Source organism: Canis lupus, chromosome 29, assembly GCF_003254725.2.
Source record: "Canis lupus dingo isolate Sandy chromosome 29, ASM325472v2, whole genome shotgun sequence".
NCBI lineage: Eukaryota > Metazoa > Chordata > Mammalia > Carnivora > Canidae > Canis > Canis lupus.
Window position 1 is genome coordinate 31335803 of NC_064271.1, and position 25441 is coordinate 31361243.

At 33.3% G+C, this 25441-nt stretch overlaps 1 protein-coding gene across 15 annotated transcripts in view; it reads left to right on the forward strand.

The window, feature by feature from the left end:
* RALYL (RALY RNA binding protein like) overlaps positions 1-25441 on the forward strand; it is a 712238-nt gene that overhangs the window by 326443 nt on the left and 360354 nt on the right. For all 15 annotated transcript variants that reach the window (XR_007407139.1, XM_025433661.3, XM_025433659.3 and 12 more), the window contains one exon: positions 4770-5048. Coding sequence is in view for 14 of the 15 variants with exons in the window: in XM_049103900.1 (XP_048959857.1) it covers positions 4770-5048 (279 nt within the window). In the remaining variant the exon portion in view is untranslated. The remainder of the gene's footprint in view (positions 1-4769; positions 5049-25441) is intronic.

Genomic DNA, 25441 nt, shown 5'->3' on the forward strand with positions numbered 1-25441 from the left:
TTTACCGTATATTATAGGACTTATTTGAGTACTAGCTCTAGATTTTAACAGATTATAACATTTAGGGTATGATATTTTTTCCTTATTCATTTTTGTGTTCCTTTCATTTTTTTCCTAGGCTTTTAAATATAGCATGAATTACTATTGTTGGCTGACTTTCTTGAGTATTTGTATATTTCATGCTGTTATTGTTTTTTTTTTTCAGTATGAGTGTCTAAGTAAATCTCAAATTTAGGTTGGAAATTAGAACCATGAACTCAAGAGAAGAATAGAATTTACTGCCATGTTAATCTTGTCTCCAAAATTATTTTCTCTTTAGTAAATTTTAATGTTGTCTTTAACAATTAACATATCCCTCTTAGATTCAAGGGTAGAAATCTCCTTTGAAGACAGATGAAAAGCTTTTGACTATTCTAAACATAGTTTTTATGATTTTATAGAGTATTCACCTTCTGAGTGTGGTATTTTCAGACTGAAAACCCTACTCTTAAGTTAGTCTTCATATGGCAACTGTTTAATTTTTTTACTTGTTCTTCTCAAATACATCTAATACCATCATATTTTCTGTAAACTTCTGGGACCAAAAGCATACTACATAATATGTAAATAACCAAATTTCTTCTGATTTATAGAGTAAATCTCTATATTTTTAGATGACCAGAGTCCTGTTAGCTTTTTGGGGGTACAGAAACCCATTAAAATATCACTTTAATATCAACTAAGTAAAATTAAAAATTCAGTGCCTCACTCATACTGGCAACCTTCATAAACACTTAACACTAACTCCATTCCAACTTCTAGCTTAAAAGCAGAGAGACACGTTCTAGGATTAGTTGCATTTTCACCAAAAAATTCATTTTTCTCTTGTCATTTGTTTTGTAGCTATAACATCTCCTTGATTGTTCTTCTTACAATGTAAGCATTTTTCCAGTGCCTCAGCTCCTTGATTTTTCTTTTTATCAGTGGTTTTTAGGAATTTGTTTATGATGTGTCTGGGTTTCTTTGTGTTTATTCTGATTAGAATTCAGTGAGATTCTTGGATCTGTGGGATGATATAATTTTCGTCAAATTAGGAAGGATTTTGGCTATTGTTCTTTTGAATATCTTTACCCTTGTGAGACTCCACATATATGTATATTAAATAAATTTCATATAACTTACTGAGGCCCTGCTTAATGTTTTTTTAGTGTTTTATCTCTGTGTTACATTTTGGATATTCATTATTTCTACAACTTCAAATTCACAGATCTGTTTTTATGCAGATTCTTATCACCTGTAATATCCATTAAGTATATATTTTTTATTTTAAACCTAATTTTCATCTGTGGATGTACTCTTTGATTCTTTTATATATATATATATATATATATATATATATATATTTATTTATTTATTTATATAATTAATCTTCTTTCCGGTTGTGGGTCATATTTTCCAATTCATAAGATCTCTAGGAATTTTTTTTTAAGATTGTATTAATTTGTTTGACAGAGAGAGCCTGAGAGCACAAGTAAGGGGAGTAGCAGAAGGAAAGGAGAAGCAGGCTTCCCACTGAGCAGGGAGCCTGATGCAGGGCTCAATCCCAAGACCCTGGGATCTTGACTTGTTCTGAAAGCAGACACTTAATCGACTGAGACTTTCAGGTGCCCCAGGTCTCTAGGAATTTTTGATTGGATATTGAAAATTTTGTATTTCATGTTGTTGAGTGTCTAAGTTTTATTTTTTTAAAGAATTATTGTACCTTGCTCTGGTAGACATTTAGATTGGTTTTGGTTTAGTTTGATCATCTTGAGACTTGTTTTTAAATTTTGTTAGGGTAATCCCAGAGTACCTGTTACTGTAAGGGATCATTTATCCCCACTACTAAGGCCTGGTCATTCTGATATCTGAACTTCATGCTCAGGGGGCCAGTTGGACACTCCACTGTTGATGATAGGAACCAGGATGATTCTCTGTCTTTTATGGGTCTGGAAACTCATAGCTTTCAAATAAATTTTTAAACAGCCTCATAAAAGTCACCTTTCACATGCATATTCTAGGAACCAACATAGACTCAAAGGATCCCTAAGACTATTTCTGGAATTTTTTGTATAATTGTCTTCTTTCTTGAAATCTGCCTCACAAATTCCTGTATCCTCAGACTTCTTGAACTCTAATTTCTGTTGCCTCAACTCAGTTAGGTAGTTGTTTCTACTTTCATATACACACATATGTCTGCCCACACACACATACACACAAACACACACACATATCTCAGCCTTATGACCTGAAATATGTTTCTTTTCTCTAAGATGTCATGGCTCTGCAATGCCTGTGGTTTAATGTCTGAAAACAGTTGTTTCATCTATATTAGCCTAGTTTTCTGGTTTTTGGAGTCGAGAAAGTTAAAACCCTCGTTATTCTATCGTGTCTGAAAGTGAAATCCTTCAACTGATTGAAGATTCATGTATAGAGAAGTACAAGCTAAATATTACACTAGGAATTAAGACAGTTCTGCAGAGAATGTTGAAATGTTAATGACAAAACTCTATTATTATAAATACTGAAAGAAACTCTCAAGTAATCTTATGTGAGAGAGTAGATACATATAGACTTTAAGATGTTTAAGAGTCAATAAGTAGAATTACATAGTTGGCAACCAGGATTTACAGTTTTGAGAGTCATTTGCATAGAGGAAAAGGATGAAGTCAGAGAGGGCATGTTGCTATTTACAGTGAGAAGTCTAGTGCAGCTGTGTCTTCGTCTTAAATTTGACTCGGGGTCATTATCAAAGGCAGACCACTGGGCTCTATCAACCATGGGTCTGACCCAATGTAACAGTTCTTGAGTTTGCATTTTAACCAGTTCATTCCTCTTTAGGAAATAAAACATCAACCTAGGAATTGTTTATTATTGAAAGTAATTCCATGATATTTCTAAAAATACTGATCACATAAGAGCAAAAAGAAAATAGTAGTATTTCTATGGATTGCATTATTGATGTTAGCCTGGAGTAATAAGAAAGATAAGAGATTCTGGAGACCCCAAAATGGATCTTTAGTGTATTTTTCCCTTTCATTGTGATTAAAATACACAAAATTATATGAGGAAGCTAAATATTTGTTTAAAATACGTATGTACACCTTGATTTTTCTTTTTTCAATTGATTCTCAGAGCATTTGTCTTGAGGTATGCAATAGCTCACACTGCAAAATAAAAAAAAAAAAAATCAACTTTCCTTTAACCCTAACCTTGAATAATTCATAAAGCAACCACCTAAATCTAATTAAACGGAAACAAAAAAACGGCAGCAATATAATCCTTGATTTTAATGATGCCATGCTATTACTTTTTATGTAATATCTAAATGTTTATGAACTCAACCTTCATTATAAAGAGTTATGTATAGTGTTGACTGTCCAATATTTAGTAAAATTTTAATAATCCAAGGTGTGATCATTAACAACCTAATTTGAAACATTTTTATGTTATTTGGTTGCTCTTGATTTCAGAAGTAGCTGGTTTAAATGCATAGTGTGTACATCCTCACACATATTCAATTTACATGCCTTTAAGACTTCCACCTTAATGCTCAACTTAGAAATGTCATTAAAATTACTTTAAAAATATGTATTTATTAATTGCTTTTATAGCTATAAGGTTTTGAAATAGATCATTCATATAAAAGTGTGTGTGTATATATATTTGTATCACTGATAAAATGTATTAATTAGCTAATGTTTGACAATGATCATCAATGTCAGAGATTGTATCCTTGTTGAAATTTTAGTTTCAAAAAAAAATTTTTTAGTTTCACCATATTGGTTTTTTAAAACTAGTAGTCACTTTAGAAGAAAATGCCTGGCCAAAAACAAACAAAAAGAAAGAAAGAAAAAAGATGCTTAGTAAATATTGTTGAATAAATGAATGAATGAATTTTTAAAACCTTACAAAAATAAATCGATAAGTGCTGGAGTATGTAGAAATAAAAGTTTCATTGAGTTTAATTAAGCACAATTAAATACTCTGCCAAGCTCAGAAAACAGTTTTTAGAAATACTGGCAGTCCTTAGGCAACATAGGAACTGTTAGTTAAATGAATTAAAAATGAGTTTGAGAATAGAAATTTCAACACAGATACCCAGTCTACTAATTTGCTGATCATTGATGAAAACTAGCTACACATACTCTTTTTTTAAACCAGTATATGATATTGGTTCAGTTAAAGAGAATGTACAGAATTGACTCTATCTCTTACTTGCTTAATTATGTTTTTCTTATGTTCAATTTTTAAATTAATTTTAAACTCTTTTTCTCTTCTACAGCATTTAGTGGAAATAATTTTTAGTTTCTGATAGAAAGTTTCTGATAATGAAATATCCAATAAATGTACTTTTTACAGAAAATGTAGATCTAAAAATGCATGCACTCAGCAATATAAGGTAACCTATTCCTCAAACTTGCTTCTGAAAAACTGATAGACTTAAAATAAAAACAACTACAAAAGGTTTAGTCATTATACTGAATTTTGGAAAAATAAATCAAGAATTTATTTTATTCTATTTTTTTAAGAATTTATTTAAAACTGTATGCTAAGTGTTTATAAGTTTTCTTAACTGCATTCTGTAATGTAATCTTCACTTTTTATGTTATTAAATTCTCTTCTCAAGAAAATCAGGAGTAAATAGGGATTTGAGGTTACCTGGTACACTGTTGAAAAATGTTAAAAGCCAGTAGTATCCATTAAAACTAATTATTTTCCTTTTGATTATTTTTGTTTGTTTCTTCAAGGATTAAAACAAGGTGAGCCAACCATGACTGGCAAAACACAGACCAGCAATGTCACCAATAAGAATGACCCCAAGTCCATCAACTCCCGTGTTTTCATCGGCAATCTAAATACAGCCATTGTCAAGAAAGTTGACATTGAAGCCATTTTCTCGAAGTATGGAAAAATAGTTGGATGCTCAGTTCACAAAGGCTATGCATTTGTACAGTACATGAGTGAACGACATGCAAGAGCTGCAGTGGCTGGAGAAAATGCCAGGATCATTGCTGGCCAACCGCTTGGTAAGTTACGCTCACATACGGTTTTCACATGGTGTTCTAGTTTTTGCACATATCTGCATATAGTTTTACTGTTAAAAAGCTGGCACTACCGCATAATATCTATCTCTTATTTAACCAAGTATAGTGTTTGCGTATTTGTAATGTATATTATTTTCAAGTTTTCATTTTGTTTTTACATGTTTCTTATTTTCTCTATAAATTTATAAACTTGTGATCAAGTCTGCTTTGTAGTACTTGTTACCTCCATCAAGCCTAACAGGGCCAGGCAAATAAAAAATATGCATCATATTTAACTTTATTTGACTTGAAATGATATCTATCTTCCAGGAAATACTATGCCAAGTGAAATAATTACTCTGCCTTTTATACTGACAGCATTTACTCTGAGGGCTAACATATTTTCCTAACTTCCTGTTTTTATTGTTTGAAGAGAAGGGATAGAAAATAGTAAAAAGAAGTCAATCTTGAGTACTGGAAAAGGAATATAATTCACTCTTTCTTATCTAGTGTGGAATCTTGTACATCATGCCTGTGCAGTCGTGTGCAATGAATGATCAAATTTTTGAATAATGTCCAAGGATTTATAGTTTTTTTCAAAGGAAAGTAAATAATATAGTCTGAGGTAAGATGTGAATATACTTACAAGGAAATATTTCATACTAAATATGTAAATTAAAAAATAAAAATTAGTCTATTTTTCTACACGAGGGAAAAGCATAATTAATACATCAGTGATTCCTTAATGTGTGTATCTCTTAGCCTGTCCAGATTCATATTTTAGATTGATTATACAACATCTTCTCTCAGTCTTATATGCCCAGAACAAAACTCTTGATTTTTCACACCCTCGACTTCCTTCATTCCCAGGCTTCTCCATCACAGTAACTGGAACCCTCACTTAATCCAATTTTTCAAACAAAAACCAAGGTGTCAACTCTGATTCTTCTGTTCTCCCCACAATCCAGATATAATCCATCAACATGTTTCTTGCCTTCGATATATCCCAAACCCAATCACCTTTTAGATATGTACCAATGGCCATCTCATCCAGTCCACCATTATATGTAATCTAGACTACTCGAGTAACCATCCAATTGGTCTGTGGACTTTCTACGCTTGCCAGTGTCCTTTGAAAACATAAATGTGATGATGCCATTAACATGCTCTTAAAACTCTAATGCTTTTTCCATCTTACCCATGGTAAGATTTATATATTCTATACTATACCTGGATCTTCAACTTCATCTCCTCCTCTCTGCCTTTGTGTACCAAGTCAGTAATGCTGGCCATCTTGATATGCCTCAAATGTTCCAAGATTGTTAATAGTTTGGAGCTTTGGGATTGCTCTTCCTTCTGCTAAGAAGACAGATTTTTGCTAATTTATTGCTTCCTACTTGATTGTGTGCTGTACTCAAAATTTCCCTGCCTGAGGCTTTTCCTGACCAACTTATCTAAAATAAGTTACTCTCTTACCTGCATTGTCTATTCCATTACTGCACTTTATATATATTTTTTTTCATAGCCCTATCAGTATCTGGCATAATTTATGATGTACCTCTATCATGTCCACAGAACACAAACATATGAAGGAGTACATAAAAGAAACAAGCTCAAAGCATAGACAAATCAAGTTAGAAGCATGTTAAGAACATTGCATTAGGGACGCCTGGGTGGCTCAGTGGTTGAGCATCTGCCTTTGGCTCAGGGAGTGGTCCCAGGGTCCCAGGATCGAGAGGGCTCAGAGGGAGCCTGCTTCCCCCTCTGGCTGTTTCTCTGCCTCTCTCCCTGTGTCTCTCATGAGTTAATAAATAAAATCTTAAAAAAAGAACATTGTATTATTCAGTCACATAATATAACAAATTTTGGGGAAGCCATAGAATTCAGTAAAATGAGAGTGACTTCTGAGATGATAGTCTTAAGAGGGGAAAAGATTTTCACATAACTGCTTGCTACAGACCCACAAATAATCACTTTCATATAGGAATATACTTTTTATTTACCTTTCTCTAATTCATTTTTTTTTAATATTTTAAAGAAAGGTAAGACTTTCCGAAAGACACTGGTAAGTTTTTTATTTGTTCTTATTTCCCTTAATGTCTCAAATCGGCTTGTTTACTTACCTTGAAATGGAAATTTTCTGATAATTTTTGTTTTTCTTTCTAAGTTGAAATTCTTATTTCAAGGCCACATTCCAGCAATGTCAGAGAAATACCCATTTATTGCCTGTATCCTGACTTTATGAAACTAGTACCTACTTGTAGAAATGTTTTGATTACTTTTTTAGAAATTAGTTATCAATATATGGTCAATTAAAAGTCTAATTCACTTACTCATGAACCATATATTTTTAAATAATTTCTATTCACAATGTGGGGCTTGAACTCAAGACCCAGAGATCAACAATTGCATGCTCTTCACTCACCAGTGAATTATAGCTAATTTTCCAGAATCTGGTGTCCTCCTACTGCTCAGTTGATTACTCTCCTGTTGAGAAGAAAGCAAGGAGAACATCAATACTAAAAATTTTGTGACTTATTTAGAAAAACCCAAGGGAAAAAAAATGGTGACACTGAATCACTATGCTCTGAGAGCACAGAATTAAATTGTGCTTCTAATAAGATATCATTTCTCATTTCTAGTCATTCATCTCAGATCCTCTTTGTTGTATCCTCAGGTTAATCTCTGTAGCATATATCTTGATCAGCCATAATCACTCTTTCTGCTTGAATCCAAGTGAAAGACTTTATTCTTTCCGTTGAAATCAAGTCTTTCACTACTTGTGTCTGAGCCGAATTTCTTTTCATACAAAGCAAGTGCTTTATAATGGTTAATAACTTTGCTTTTCAGATCAAGTGTCTGAATGTACCCACCTTTTCTAAAACTATATTTTTAGAAAATCAGGCAAGTCCTCGAATTGTTCCTTGTGAGAGCCGGTCCTTCAGTCAAGTCCTGAAGAAGACTTAGTTTTCCAGGAGGTATATTTGTTTCTGGCTTTAAATATTGTACTTTGGTCTTTGGTGAGGAGGCAAAACTTGGGTTTAGGTAAATCACTTGCTTCTTGAATTTTTTTTGACTCTCAGATAAAGCCTTCGTGATTTGCAGCCCCCATCAAGCCCTACAAGCCCTTAATTTGAAGTGAATTGCTTATGATCAAATAATAGACCATCATATGAAATTGGTATTAGCTTCATATACCGCAACTTGTGTAAGCATTCTTCTTTCTCTTAGAGTCAGAAGAAAATTAATACTGATGAAGGAATCCTTGCACTGGGTTAGTACTTTACCTGTATTATCTTATTTGATCTCAATGCATAGTTAAATAACTTCTAAATGGAAACAATCTTTTCATTTCACTATGTATTTAAAAATCTTTATGTACAATTTAGATAGCAAACATCAGTAGTACCAGGAAAAAACTAAACATTATATAGAATAGGTGAGACCTTATATTTCTGTGGAGGTTCTAAATATATCCTTAATCTCAGAATAGGCTATGAGTATGATGAAACCCAAAATTTAATAAATGGAAATATGAGTGGCTGTTTTGACACTGAAAGATTTTAACTTGGAAAACAGTGTGTTGAATTGTCTTTTACTGAAAAAAAATCCATCAGCAGTTTGATGGATGGATTAGTGTGATATAAAACTAGAAATGGAACATATGCTGGGAGACTACCAAAAGAGGAATGGAAATTATGAAAATGAAGAGGAAAAAATGAGGAATAGCAGGTAGGATCACTAAGATTAAATAACTGGTTGGCACAGTGGGTGAGACAGAAACAGAGAGAGATAGAAGAATCAAGAATGATTTCCATGTTCTGCGTTGAGGGTTTTTTTGTTTGTTTTTTGTTTTGTTTTGTTTTGTTTTGTTTTTTTTTTTTTTGGATAGTCTTGAAAATCACCAGGACAGATAATAATTTCCTAAGGAAAAAGGTTTTTGTGTTAAGACAGTGAGTGCAGGACTGAATACATGTGTTAAGTTTGAAGGGTATGCCTAAGGATATGGAAGTGTTTGGATCTATAGGGTCTTGGATACACAAGTCCAAACTAAGAGGAGAGATTTGGACTGACTAGAGACATGTGTATTCTCAGCATAGATAATGTTGAAGCTATAGAAATGGATAAGCTGACCCAGGGAAAACATATAAGGTCAGAAGACTCTTGGCTTAAAATGGATCTATGGAGAAAACTTGGGGTCGGTAAAAAGAAGAACCTTTTGGATAAGCCCTCTGAAAATTTAAGTCCAAACTATTTTCTATAGTGCTATTTCCTCTCCTAGCTCTAAGCTCTCTAAGCTGTAGTTGACCATGGCCTTCCTAAACCTCCTGTATTGAAGGACTCTTAGCTGCAGAGTCCTCAAGTCACGTCCCTTAAAGTGCTACCGATTTCCAAACTTCCAAGGCCATTAGATGCAAATATTTTTATTGATTATAATATTTTAAAATGTCATTTATGAGAGCTTAAGCACCTTATCTTTAATGCTAAAGTTTCTTTCCATATCAGTGTCTTCTATACCCAAGGCCATCTGCCCAGTTGAGTAGCAGAGAAAGCTTTATCTACCTTGCCAGGTTTCATTGTCTGTCTTTAATAAAACCATTGGCAAAAATAGGAATGTTCCTCAGACCAAATGCAAGTCAACCATTATAGATCCAGGCAGGATGATTTTATTCACTTGATTATGTTAGGGCACTTGAAAATGTAAGACCAATAATTCTATATATCTGTATTATAAAACATTCCATGTCTTTTGGAGAAAACATCTTTTACCATGAAATTGTCATCAAATTCTGAATTGAAATTTTAAATAGTATATATTTTGCATTCTTTTCAAACTCAGATAAAATGGGAAATTATTTTAAAAGTTGCTGAATCCTACCTAAAAAATTATAGTGCTCAGAAGTTGGAGCTCAAAATACTGGAACTCTAATCTGGAATTTGAAAGTAGGTCACCGTCTAACGTCTTGATTAACTTCCCTCTCTTGGATTTTTTATTCTTACTTTTTTGGCAGAGACTCCTAAATTCCATACCATAACAAGAGAAAAGGCGCCTTGGATGCCTTGAGTGGTTCATTCATTTTATCAACATGTTAATGAACCCAACAAATGTTTTATTGAATGCAAAGTTTGTTTCTTGAGGTTTATTTCCCTTAAAGGCATATGGCACATAAACAAATAACTAAGATGGTAGGTTTTTTTCCTTGAGTTTAGACTTCTGTATATTTACTACTCAAGAGCAATTAAACAAAAATGAACAAATATACTTATTTCCTCAAACTCCAAAAAATATCTTGTTTTCCTTTTTTCTTTTAACCGACTAGGATTACTCTGGATGTGCTCAATCATCATAACATAAGCCTAAACTGAGTTCAGAACTGTAGTTCAAAGCTAAACATCTGCATGATGTCACATCTGTTGCACTTTTGGGGAAGATTTGTATGTAAATGTACGGAAATAAAAAGTGTTTCCCAATTAACAAATCTCCCCTGGAATGTCTCCCTACCTCCTTTGATGGTATCCAGTGAAGGGCATTTCACGACCTGTGACTTGAAGTAATAAAGACTCTACCTGTGACCAAGGTATGTCCCAGACCTAACTGTGAGGTAGACATGTTTCCTTCCCTGCCATTTCCTTCTTCTCTCATTTCTCCCATTTCCGAATAAGTTGACTCATTCAGACTTTTGTGCGATGTGACTCCATGCCAGGTTCTGCTGCCAGGCTGTGACACATGCTTCAAAATCAGCCCTCTCTTCTTTTCCCCACTGATGTCTCTTCATTCCCAGGTCACAGTTGGCTTTCTGAGGATATTTAGCTGATAAATACCCTTAATCATATGTTTGGAGCTATGATAATTGAACGCATTAAAGCATTTCAAATAAATGAACTGGGTGGAAAGATGGATTGTTGGCATTGCTGCCTTCCAAATACTAATCACAGCATACCCTGTGGGTGTTGTACAGAAAAGGAAACTTGGCCATGACTTAATGTAGTCGCCTTTATATGTGTTCAGTTTTTCCGCACATCTTTTGCACCACCTTATAAAAAGGATATCCCTTTTTTATCCCTGGCTTCATGCCTTTGATATGTAATGGAGGATTTCTAAGCCTTCTGTGGCAAAGAACAATTGATTCCCTCTTGGTTCACATTAGTCGGGATTCTTAAAAAAATCAGAGTCCAGCTGCGAAATCCAGCTCTGAATAATTTTTTCTAAAAAACAAATCTCTATAAGGTAAAGCTCCCTATAAAAATGAATCTCAGTTTGCTTATTCATTAAAATTTAAATTTCAAAAGATGAAATACTAATGTATCCTCTTCTTAATATTTCATTGAATTTGTATTTTAAGTTGATAATATTGGAAATATTTGTTGCATTGTTCTAATCTAAATTTAGTCATTGGAATTTTTTTTCCTCAAATACATTATGTGTAAGATGAAACACACTTTTTAAGTGCTTAATATTGACAATTTTTTATGTGAGAGGTCATGCCTAAAGTGTCCTTTTGTACCAAAATATTATGCAGAGGTTGGAGACTAAGTCTAGATCAATGCAAATTCCTACTGATTACACTGGCTTGATTACACACATGCTATAAATAAATATTTGTGACGTGTTTTTTATTTTTAGATTATTTCACTCTTATGATGCTTACAAAAGACACAATGATATATGAACTTACGAAATCAACTATTAGTAATAGGAAGAACCCCAAACAAAAGCATAATTTATCTATAGAAATCATCTTGCTCTGAAACCTTGAATATAGGTCTCTGTTGTTGAGGAGCAGAATCTAGCTTAGAAAAAGAATATGTAAAGTGGAGAATTGATTTCTTTACATTATAAATGTCTTGCAAATGCTGAAGGAATTCGGAGAAGGAACATGATGAATAGATTGTTAATGTTAAAGTAAATCTGATGGATAGTCTTAATCCTGGTCGCGAAGGAAGTAGTGGAATTGCAGTGGTAGAAAGGAAGATACTGGAGATCCATACTGAGTAACAGGAAAGAAGAAAAACACAGACAAATGCTTGTAACAGTCTATGAAGCATGCCTTAGGAGTAGTGGATTTCAAATGTGTTCTTATCATCAGCTACCATTTTGCATCCAGAGTGATCTTTTCAAAATACAAATCTAATGTTGTCACCCTCTGATAAAAACTTTCAATGATTTATCATTGTTCTCAGAAAAAAAAAAAAAAAAAAGACAGATCCTTGCTGTGGCCTACAAGTTTCTATGTGATTTGTTTCTGGCTCATCTGCAGACTTACCACTACCCTCTCAGCCTTGCTCCGTGTTCCATCTGAATGGACTCCTCTCAATTCTTTGAGCAGATCATCTTCTTTCCTTCCCCTGGCCCTTTGCAAATGCTGTTTGTGTGGAATGTTCTTCCCTACTAAACTCCCTACCACCTCACCTTACTTCCTCACTTCTTCACTCCCTTCACTTGGCTATTCATCCTTCAGATCAAATATCCTTACTTTAAGGAAACCTACTCTGATCCCTCAAACGTAGTTGAAATGTTTTACTTCCCTTTCTAGCACATATCTTCTTCTTAATTACATTTTTATATTTACTATTTTGTAACTGGGATCCGTTTCTTCTTTCTCTAAGCTAAGTTCCTTGATAACGTTGACTGTGTATGTTTATGTTAATCATCTTAGCACCTAGCAGAGTATTCATACTTTCATGGCAAATGGCACATAGGCAGGATGAGTGGTCGGATGGCTGGAGGAACAGACCGGTTTCCCTGAGGGGCTTTTTTCCTCCCATTGAAAGAGCAATACAGGAAGATTGAGACAAAGAGGAAGAAGGAGGAGAAGGAAAAGGAAGGGGAGGAGGAGGATAAAGGTGGAGAAGCTGTAGTTGCAAGCTCCCTAGAAAGAGAGTAGTTACAATTAAGGGCTGCTCTAAGGAGAAGGTACTGTAATATTTTTGTAAGGCAACTAGGTATTCATTCTCTCTAAAATCAGACACCCTAGAGGTAGTTATTCAATGGACCAGGTTTAATTTTTTTCTAAATATAATCTAGTCTTTAATAAGCATTAAATATTAAGATACCTATTTTATTCAAAGGTTATAGTAAATGATATATTGGTTTTAAGAGAGATTTTATTTGGGGTCCTTAAAATGGCATGCTCTTATAGGTTTGTCTTACTAATAGCTAAATATTTCCCTAGTACCTTATCATTCTGAAAGCGCTTTCAAGCACAGATTCTCTTCTTTCATTCTCAGAACAGCACTGAGAGGTAAGTAATATGAGTATTTATGCCTATTCTGCTGGCTAGGAACTGAAGCTCAAAGAAATTAACTTGCCTTAAATCACACAAATGGTTTTGTAGTATATCAAGCTCAGTGTATCCTGACCCTAATTATTTTCACTATTTATTCTTGCCAGCAGTTCTTTTCATACCAATATATCAGTAGGGTGACTGTATTCTTTACCATCTAAACCAAGATACTTCTAAGAGTGAGAAGAGGTGCTATTAAAGTTTATGCTGTCAAAGCAGGTGTAAACCAGGATGATCTGGGGCCGACTTGAATGTACAGTCCTCATTTTCTGTTGCATTTGTACTTAAAGTAGACTTGTCAACTTACTTGATCTTTCTCATAGGTCAAATATTGCATAGTATATTAGTTAAAGAATGCCAGCCTCAGTATCAGATACACCCTGACATTTGAATAGGTAATGTAATAGAAATTTATTTCTTCCTCACAGAAAATGCAGTCAGTACGCTGTGGAAAAGATGGGCTGGGTCAGGGGGAGGCTCTGTTGTCCTCTTTTACCGAGGGACCAGGCAGTGAGAAGTTCTGGTATCTTTTAGTGAGTAGCTACCATGAACTTGAAAGAAGTCAAATTGGCAGACAAATGAAAAGAGAGGAAGGACGAGACTCTGACAGTTTTGTAGTTCAAGCCTGGAAGTGGTGCTCCTCCTATCTGCTTACGTGCCATTGACACAGCTAGACGAGGTGGGGCTGGGCAGCTATTCCCACCAGCAACCATGTAAGCAGGTTGTCATCTTTAATGAGCATTTAGCCTCTTTGCCGCATGTAGCTGAGTAGCTTGAAGAAGCTAATCACTAAGAATCCATTTCCGTAAAATAGAAATAGTGCTTAGTTCACACTGTAATGCAGAACACATATGTTTGTAAAGTGCTTGGAACTTTGCCTGCATGCGGTATATGCCTTGTGGTAAAAATTTGCATATAGAGATCACAGCCTGTAGTGCTAGGAGAAATCCTCTACTTGTTTTTTGGCTGTAAGATTCTGAACAGACTTTGAAAAGGTGGTACAGGCAGGTCATTATGGTAGAGTCAGTAATTGCTGAGAACAAGAGATTAGTTAAAGTGATTATAGGCGTGACAAGAGATGACTCCAGGGAAGGAGAAATTGTAAATCTGTGCTAAAAAGATGGACAGATATAGAAAAATAATTCTGGGTGATGAAACATTACTAAACCTAGAGTCCTGATTTGGGCAGAAGTGAATGATCTACCCAGTGGATGAAGAAGTGGGCTCATGGAGAAGAGTGGAGGGAGGTAAGATCAATGTCAGGCTGTGAAGGGTTTTGAATGTCATACTGGTGAATCCAAGTGTATAGGAATACCTACGATATGTGTTCAGTGTAATGAATATTGGCTTCAAAAGAATGTCTTTTATTTGGTAACTATTATTTGACTTGCTGTTACATTTTCTTTCTTTCTTCTCAGAAGGGGGGAGGGGCAGAGGAAGAGGGAGAGAGAGAATTCTAAGCAGACTCTATACCCACTGTGGAGCCCAACTCAAGGCTTCATCTCAAAACCATGAGATCATGACCTGAGCCAAAATCAAGGACTAGATGCCCAACTGACTGAGCCACCCAGGCACCCTTTGCTATTATCACATTTTAATTATGTAACATGCTATTTATATGCACATTAATTTTCTCATTCACTTCTTCACTTAGTTGTCAATGATTAATTTTCAGTTCTAGCCAGGACATTGCACTGGGTGAGGTCCTCTGGGTATAAAGATTACACTCAGAGTTAGTCCACTTGTTACAAGCTATTTGCTGAATATCATATATTTACTTACTTTTTGTTGTTATGAGTATCTGTCCAGTAGCACCCTCTTCTAATTGTGACAATCAAAAATATGTCCAGATACTATCAAATGTCCTCTGAGGGTCAAAATGATTACTAGTTAAGAATCACTACTTTAGAGCAATTATAGCAAAATAAACTCCATTGATTCAGAAATGTTATATTAGCTTTAATCAAAGTAAACTATATGAAAACAATGCTTTGAATTATTTTGAAAATAACTCATAGCTTATAATAAGAACAAAGCTGGGCAGCTCCGGTGGTGCAGCGATTTAGCGCCGCCTGCAGCCCAGGGAGGGATCCTGGAGACCCTGGATCGAGTCCCATGTCAGGCTCTCTGCTTGGAGCCTGCTTCTCCCTCTGCCTGTGGCTCTGCCTCTCTCTCTCTCTCTCTGTGTGTGTGTGTGTGTGTCTCTATGAATAAATAAATAAAAATCTTTAAATAAAAAGAAATAAGAACAAATCTTTTCCAGTTACCCAGAAAACAAAACTCAATATGTACCTTTCATAGCAATTATAATAATATGGTTATGAGTGTAGCTTACCATTTATATCACCAGTCTGTTTTAATCCTTAAAAACACAAACAAACACCAGGAACAGGATTGTCTGTATAGTTGACATGTTTACTGATTTTAAACAACAACAACAAAAAAACCAACAGACTTTTTCTAGAAGTCCTTTTTCTTTATATCTTGAATATAATGCCTTTTAGAGATGTGATTTTTTTTTCATTAAATCTTCCATTCAGACATTTCAGATCACTGCTAAAAACGATGAAGCAAAAGAAAGCCTTGTAAAAGTATTAAGTGAAGAATACTGAGTTCTGAGACTACTCAGATGCTCAAGATGATGTTCAATACTTATTATTTACCAGTACCACTAAAAGCTTGTTAAAACACAGAAAGTAAGAATTGCCACATTCTAGTTGATGTTTCTCTAATAGATACATTAGATCTACCACTACATCTATTCTACTTCATTTGGTAAGTATTCTTCTCCTGCAGATCCTTTTAGATACAAATGAGATCAATGTCTGAACATCCAGTAAGGACAGATTGACAGCCTGGGCTAAAATGATGAGTACGGATAATCATTTTGGACATTGTAGTCTATTGCAGAGCCCTTTGAGAAGTGCACAGACCTTGGGGGGAGGGGTCTAAATCTTGCAGAAAACAGCCAAAGAATGCTGCCAGTAATAAAGAACACTTTTAGCAAGGCACTATTATATAAACATGTTACATTTGTTCTGATAAAAAAAAAAAGAAGGAAAAATTTTTAGTGTTTTCCTCAATATCTAGGGCGAATAGTGTCATCATACTTTTTCAACTTGATAGTTTAACAAAGTTTTCATTTCCCGGGGTATAAATCATAGATTAACCCGTCAAATTAGCTGAAATTTAAATTAGTAAATGTTTGAATTTTCCTTCCTTGGAAACTATTTGCCATTCCAGCTTTGTTTCCCCCTACTACGGAAATGTCCAGCACATCCCTTTATTTTGAATAAACCATTTCCCAACAAACTTTATATCATCCAGATATTCATAGTGGTTATCAAGTGCACAATGTTATGTTTAGATGACCATTATATTTGTTTTTAAAAATCTATTCACAAGCCTGTACAGGGTCTTGAATAGTATATGTGAGGGGAAGTGTAAAGAATTACTTAAGATAAATAAAAAAAAAAAAGAATTACTTAAGAGATAATATTCGGTAAATTCATTTTTATATATTCTTTTCTGTGGTTGACACAAATACTGCCTTTCTAAACCAGTAGGTTTTAGTAATAATATGTTTATGTATGTGTAATTTTCACTCAAATTTTCAAAGAGATTATTTAAAAATTTCTTTCCAACATCCCTCATGAATGCTAGATAATTCCTTTCATTCACCCTGTCTTGTGTACAAGGAAATATATAATATGCTGGCTGTTAAAAAGAGCATGTTTTCCTGAAGACAAAGTCTTGGACCATCCTTCTAACATTTTTCAAATGACTGTAAGTTATCCTTACTTAACTCTTACCATCCAGAGTATACATATAATATTTAGGAAGTCTTCATCCTCTTCTGCCTTCTATCTTCATCCTTATCCTCCACTGTTCTCAGATAATAAGTATTAAAAACAACACTCTGAGGACTGAAAAGCATAATACACATATCAGGTTTTCAGTAATTAAACAGAGCTACTTTATATGCTGTCAACAAATAGTAATTAGCAAACTTATATGATAAAGTAAATTATAGAACCAATGGTCTGTTGGCCAGGGAAATACATGGCCTCACATGTGACAGAAAGCCTAGGGGATTTTTTTATGTCTCTAAAATTATTTATTTTACTCAATCACTGAACCTAAATTAGTGAAAGCAGTGGCAAATGCCATCAATTTCGTCACTAAGACCATCGCTGGAAACTCCCGAGCGACACTTAGAAGGATCTTGTTAGTTCTAACTTATTCCCTAGAGCAAAGCTGAGCATAATGTTAGATAAAATACAGTACTTCAAATTATCCTTCAAACTTGCTACTAAAATGTCTGAAAGTCATTTGTGAATTGATTTCAGAAGACTGTGTGCAATATGACCATTTATTCTTCCAATTGTTGTGTGGAATTGTGTTAGATGTTTGACAATATGTATTAAGCTCTAAAGCAGCATGGAAACACAATGCCACATCAAAATAAAATAAAAGTAAAATATAAAGTAAAATAATACAGTACAATACAATAGATGACTGCCCTTGGAAAATATCCTAATTGTGATGTAAAATATGTACCCATAAAATACCATGCAAATGAAGATACCAAATATAATATAAAGCATGATATAATGCAGATCAAGTACTATTAAAGGATAAAATATTATAAGTTAATCACTTCAGTTATGGAATAAAATATGCACATATGAAATAGCATACACTAGAAGGTGGAAAATATAAGATAAAGCATATTGTAATGCACAACATCAAATGCAACAGAAATTTTTAAAAGGGAAGCAGTATTGTAAGAATTTTTGAAGAAGGACTGAGAGGAATTTGAATTTGAAGAGTTTGGAAACCATCTGAAATAGATGGCAAAAAAATTAGAATATTAAAGCTAAAGAACATTTTTAGATACTGCAATTTCTAATTTATTTGAATGGAAACTAAAAACATATAAATTGAAATTGTAACTTCCAGTGCTTGTGAAGGATGATGGTTAGGTGTGTAGGTTCTGGACTCTGGCTTCCTGTATTAGAATCTCAGCTTTCCACTTACTAGCTGCGTGGTTTTGGGCAACTTACTAATGTCTTCGTGCTATTCCTTTGTCAAATAGACGTAATCATAAAAAGACTCATCTTACTGAGTTGTTATGAAGATTAAATACATCAATATATATAAAATGCTTAAAATATTTCCCGGGACATATAAAGTGTCATAAAAACCAGAGGAAAATAAAAGTACATCCTATTAAATCTTGTTGTTTAATGGTTCTCAAAACCTTCTAAAAATAAATTCGGAAAACTAGAGTCCCAGTATTAGATTTTCAGCTTCTTGGAAGTGTTGCACCTGAACAAGTATTTATCCTTCCTGTTCTCTGATTCTTCATATGTGAGGAGAGCATAGGCTCTAAGTCCCCCAAAAAGGCTTCATTCATATCCATTATGGTTTGTGCTCCTTCTGTCCTATTGAAGAAATGTTTGCCTACTCCATCTTGGTCATGAAGACATCCTGTCATATTTCCTTCTAAGGGGCTTCTTGTGGGGATCCCTGGGTGGCGCAGCGGTTTGGTGCCTGCCTTTGGCCCAGGGCGCGATCCTGGAGACCCGGGATCGAATCCCACATCGGGCTCCCGGTGCATGGAGCCTGCTTCTCCCTCTGCCTGTGTCTCTGCCTCTCTCTCTTTCTCTCTGTGTGACTATCATAAATAAATAAAAATTAAAAAAAAATAAAAAAAAATAAGGGGCTTCTTGTTTGTTTATTTTAGTATTTACATTTAGATTTTAATACTTCTGGAATTTTTTGTATGGTGCATATTAGTGAACAAATTCAGTCATTTTCACATGAATATCCAATTAACTCCATTTTTTGAAGAAACTATTCTTTGTTCACTGTCATGAAATGTCAGTTTGGACATGGAATAAATGGTATATTAAATTATATATAATTACATATATGTATTTAATATATATATTTCATACATATATGTAATTACATATAATATAGAATATATTTTATATGTTGCATGTAGATTTTTATTTAATATCAATTTATGTATAGCATTACATATATGCTATAGATACTATACTGTAAATAGTACCATTTTAGACTTTTCGTTTCCTTATTGTTCATTACTGGCATATTTATTTGCTTATTCATAGATCTCCTAAATTCATTGATTAATTCTAACAGCTTATTTGGGGGGAGATATTCTATGTGTACAACCATGTCTCTTGGAAATCATGAGTTTTATTTATCTTCTAGAATGTACACATTTCTTTCCTTGCCTTATTACATTGGCTAGTACCTCCAGAATAATATTGAAGAGTAGTAATGGTAGCAGATGTTTTTCTCATTACATGAGAAAGATGTCAATATTTGCTATTAACACTTACCATAGGATTTTATTTTTGTGGGAACTCCCTACCAAATTAAGGAAGCTCTTATACTTTGCTATTAATTTTTATTGAATTACCTCCAATATATTTTCTGTTTGTATAGAAATGAATAATTGATTTTTCTCTTGTATTCTGTTAATGTGAAGAACTGGAAGTTATCTTTTAATGTTAAATCGATTTCACACTCCTGAAATCAATGCAGTATGTTTTCTTTTTTCTTTTTTTTAATTGTTACCTCTGTGTTTGCAGTAGAGATTTAGATATTGGCCTGCAGTTTTATTTCTTGTTATGTTCTTACTGATTTTGCTATTGAGGAGATGCTGGTTTCATAAAATGAACTGGGAAGCATTCCTTCTTTTAATGTCTCTGGATGAGTTTACCCATGACTGTGTTATTTCTTTATAAACATTTGGAGAATTCACCATTAATTCCATTTGTGTTGAAAGTATGTTGTGGACAGATCTTTTATACAGATTCAGTTGCTTTAATGGACATAAGACTATTCAGATTTTTATAATTATTCTTGTGCCAGTTTTGGAGAGAGAAGTTTTACAGGGGACCTGCTAATTTGATTATTCATTTTCAAAGGTATTGGCATAAAGCTATTCATAATGTTCTCATGTTTTATTGTCCTTAGGATCTTTAAGTGATTCTTTTTATTTTCTACTTTCAATGTTAGCAAATTTTGCCTTCTTTCTTTCTAGTTACCTATTCAAATAACCAAAATTATGGCTTTGTGAATTTTCTTTGCTTCACATTTATTTTTGTTTCATTACTCTGTAGCTTTATCTTTATTTTTTTTTCTTCTACTTGTTTTGTCTTAGTTTGCTACTCTTTCTGTAACTTCATGAATGAAAACTTATGTAACTGATTTTCAGCGTTTCATGTTTTCTAAAACTGAATTTAATTCTACAGTTCTCTCTGAGTACAGCTTTAGTTTCATCTTACAAGATCTAATACATCATACTTTCAGAATCAATTAGTTGATAAGTATTTGCTAATCAAATGGATATTTCTATTTTGAGCTATTGGTTATTTAGAAAGTGTGTTATTGAATTTATAATTTTTATAATTAACGTTAGCTTAATTTCACTATACCTAGAGAATAAATCAGTTAAATTCAATGGGACCGTTATTTTTTTATTTTTTATTTTTTGCTCTCCATATGGTCAGTTTTCATAATTGTTCCATGTACAGTTGACAGATGGCATATTGTTCTATACAACCATCTCAGTGTGTCACACAGGCAAAAATCACTAATTAAATTTATCTGATTTGTTGTATCATTATTGATTTTTGTCTTCTTTTCCATCAGTTATTTAGAGAAGTGGGTTATGACTATAGATTGATTTCTTCATCTTTTGAGTTTAATTATTTTGCTTTACATATTTGAAGCAAGAATATTTGGTAAATGCAAACTTGAAATTGTATATTTCTAATGGATTAATTCTTGTAGTAGCTTGATATATCTCTATCTCTAGTAATTATTTCTTATAGAAAAATATTGTCTAAACTTAATATAAGTTAACTTTACTTCTTTTGATTAATTTTTGCATAGTATGTCAGTTTTCATCCATTTTAATTTTAGTGATTTTGGATCTTAATAATTATAGTGTGCCTATAAGCAAAATATAATCCTTTTAAAAACAAAGCTTGATAGCCTTTTTCTTATAATTATAATTATCTATTCATATTTAATTAGCTACATATTTGAATTTATGTCCATAAGTTTTCTGTTTTTTCTATTTCTATATGTGTTGCATGTTAATTTTTCTTTCTTGTCTTTTTTAAGTTAATATATTATTATTTTGTAGTTTCCATTCTGTTAGCTTGTATGTTATACATACTTTTATTGTTCTTAAAGCATTGCTCTAGAGATTGCAACAGATATCTTCGAGCATTAATGTAATAGAAATTATCCTTCACACTAGTTTCCAAATAATCCTGAGTTCATACAATATGTTTTTTATTCATAGACCCCCTTATTTTTTGTGTTATAATTGTCATGAATTTTAATTTTGCACATTTTGCCTGATTTCTTACATTTTTGTTTGGAAATTTTCAAGTATATATAAAAGTGAAGAGAATAGCCTAATCAATTAGATATACACATGATCTTATCTTAGCAAAATAACAAAGCACAACCATATTATTTTTTCTATACCTTAACCATTTCCTTCCTACTCCCTGGATTGTTTTATTTATATTTTTTTTAATTTTTTTTAAAATTTTTATTTATGATAGTCACACAGAGAGAGAGAGAGAGGCAGAGACATAGGCAGAGGGAGAAGCAGGCTCCATGCACTGGGAGCCCGACGTGGGATTTGATCCCCGGTCTCCAGGATCGCACCCTGCGCCAAAGGCAGGCGCTAAACCGCTACGCCACCCAAGGTTCCCACCTGGATTGTTTTAAAGCAAATCCCAGACATATTTAATCTGCAAATATTTCTATATATATATATATATATATATATATATATATATATATGTATATATATAAATATGATTTTTTAAAGAAAACATAGCCACAATATCATGATCTCACCAAATACAATTCTACAATTCCTTACCATCAATATAGTAATAACTCCCTGTTTTTAGAATTTATTCTTTTTATTAATTTATTTGAATTGGAATCCAAATGAGAGACAAAGATTGGGATTCATTGATATATCACTGAGTCTCTTAATTTATAGTCTTTCCTAATATATTCCCCATCTCCATTTGCATTTTATCTGTTGAAAGAATTGGGTCATTTGTCCTAAAAGTTGCACAACTTCTGCAATTTGGTGATTGCACCCTGTGGTATCATTTAATGTGCTTCTCTGTTCCGTGTATTTCCTGAAAATTTTTTATTATATCTAGAGCCTTGGTCAAATTCAGGTGGAATGTTTGAAGATTTTTTCATAGGTAACTCTGTGTATGTTCATCAAAAAGTACTGTTGTTTTCTTTCCTTTTGTGATGTAAACAGCTACTAAATATATATATATAATATATATACATATATAGTAATTATGGTAATTTACTTCTATCATTTATTTTCTTTGCTTATTAGCTAGAATATTCTAAAAGAGAAATTTCTTTCATTATGTATTTGATTACCTTGAGTTACTACTGTATAGAAAGAAAAAGGGTATCTTGATTTTTTTCCTTTATACGAGTATTCAGAGTAAAGTGATTCCCTAGAATTCTCTAAAGATTAAAATGAATTTTTAATTTTAGTAAGCATTACACCTATCACTGGGCTTGAACTCACAACCCCGAAATCAAAAGTTGCATGCTCTACTGACTGAGCCAGCTAGATGTCCTTAAAAATCTTTAATAATTTGATGAGCTCAGTAATTAAGCATAATTGATAACTTATCTATCCCTTTCAGCTTTTTTCTCCATTAATGGTCAAATTATCATGACTTTGCCTTATGGTGCTGCCATATTCACATTGTTTTCTTAGTTATTTTTATTTAACTCTAGTTTTCTTTGATAATTTCCTTTATTCTGATATGATAAAATATTCCAGGATCAGAATTCCCTTCTCCAAACTGGGAATCAGCCAGTTTTCCAAAGAGCTTTGGTACCATGGGAAGAGTTACTTAAGTTCAACATTCTGGGTACTAATAAGGAGGAGGCTCGTTGCTACTGAATCATTATTCTCAGTTGTTTCAGAAAGTAGAGCTAGGAAATGCGCACACACACAAACATACGCAAATACACAAACACACACACAGACCTTAAAGAAAAAAGTAGTTCACATTTATATTTATCCATCCTGTTTAAAATCAGGTCTACAGGAATTTTAGTAAACTTCATCAGTCTTTTATCTACATCTCCTTCCAGCGTTGCTGAAAATCTCATTTCTAAACACTTTGTAATACCTTATCTGATTATCCCACAATATACAAGAGTCTCACAAAATCAGTACCATCAGCACCCACATTACTATGGTTTCCAAAAATGGTTTAATATTTTCTTATTCTTAATGGGTTTCTTTTCCATAAAGAATATCCTACCAGGTAATAGCAGAAAACTTTTAAAGTCACTTGGAGCCGTTCTCTGTGAGGCTCTGTCACCAAGTAGACACAGTTATAATGTTTGATTATTAAGGATTACTTTTCTTTTTTGTCTTAGCTGTACTGAATTATGATTTATATGGAAAATATTGCCCATATTTAATGTATACATCATGTTGAATTTGAACATATGCATATACCTATGGTATCATCACCACAATCAAGATGCTAAATATCCATCACCTCCACAAATTTCCTTATACTTTTTGTGAGATAAACTTTTCTTCTCTTTCCCCTTTTTTCCTTTTCTTTTCTTGTAAGAACACTTAAGATGAAGTCTATACTCTTAACAGATTTTAAAGTGCACAATATTGTACTGCTAATTATTGGAACTATGTCGCAGTGCTGATTTCTAGAACTGATTTGTTTTGCATCTAGAGACTTCACACCCCCTGAACAACAATTCCTCATTTCACCACAGCCTAGGACTTGGCAACCACCATTCGTTTCTTCACTTCTTTGGGTCTGATTTTTTAGATCCTAAGTGGAATCATCAAGTATTTGTACTTCTGTGCCTGGCTTACTTCACTTATAATATCTTCCAGATTCATCTACATCAAACTAAAAAGCTTCTGCACAACAAAAGAAATAATCAAGAGAGGTGAAAAGACAATCTATAGAATTGGAGGACATACTATGAACCATCTATCCGATAATGGGTTAATATCCAAAACGTGTAAGAATCTCCAATAATTAATCAGCAAAAAAAAAATGGACAGAGGATCAGAATAGATATTTCTTAAAAATATATATACATGTGGCCACCAGGTATATTAAAAAGTACTCAGCATCACTAATCATTAGGAAATAAAGGTAACAGCCACAGTGAGGTACCACCTCCCACTTGTTAAGATGGTTATTAATTAAAAAAAATCCAGACCAACAAAAGATTACAAATGTTGACAAAGATGCGGAAAAATCAGAACTGTCATATACCATTGGTGGGAATATGAAATGGTGCAGTCACTAAAGAAAATGTGTGGAGGCCCCTCAAATAGAATTACCATGCAGTTTAGCAGTCCCACTCCTATTTATCTGAAAGAATTTAAATCAGGATCTCAGAAAGATATTTGCACTCCTTTGTTCACTGCAGCGTTTACAATAGCCAAGCTATAGAAACAACCCAGTACCCATCAATAGATGAATGAATAAAGAAAATGTGTTATAAATATACTGTTAATATACTGATAAATATACTGTTACTGATAATTTCATGTATATTGTATTAGAATCTGTGCTTTTGTCTAGTCGCTTTGTGTGTTTTTATGTAAGTGTTTGTTGAGACCAAAAACCCATGATGCTGCCACCACCTACCCAGAATATATTTTCTATATGTATTTTAAAGAACATTAGATTAATTTTTATTGTTCTGTGCAGCCAATATCCATTAAATTTACCTGAATATGTATGCTTCCTATTATTCCCATTCCTTTCTTATCCATTTTTCTCTCTGAAGAGCTCCTTTTGATATTTCATTAATATTGGTCTGATAGTAAAAATTTATCTCATTTTTTGTTTATCTGGCAATCAGTTTCTTCTCCCACTCCCTTTTCTCTTCTGCTTCACTTTTGAAGGTTGTTTTCACAAGTTGTAAAAACTTAAATGGGTGGTTAGTTTCTTTCAGTACTTTAAAGATGCCAAAGAAGCATTATAGGAAATAATA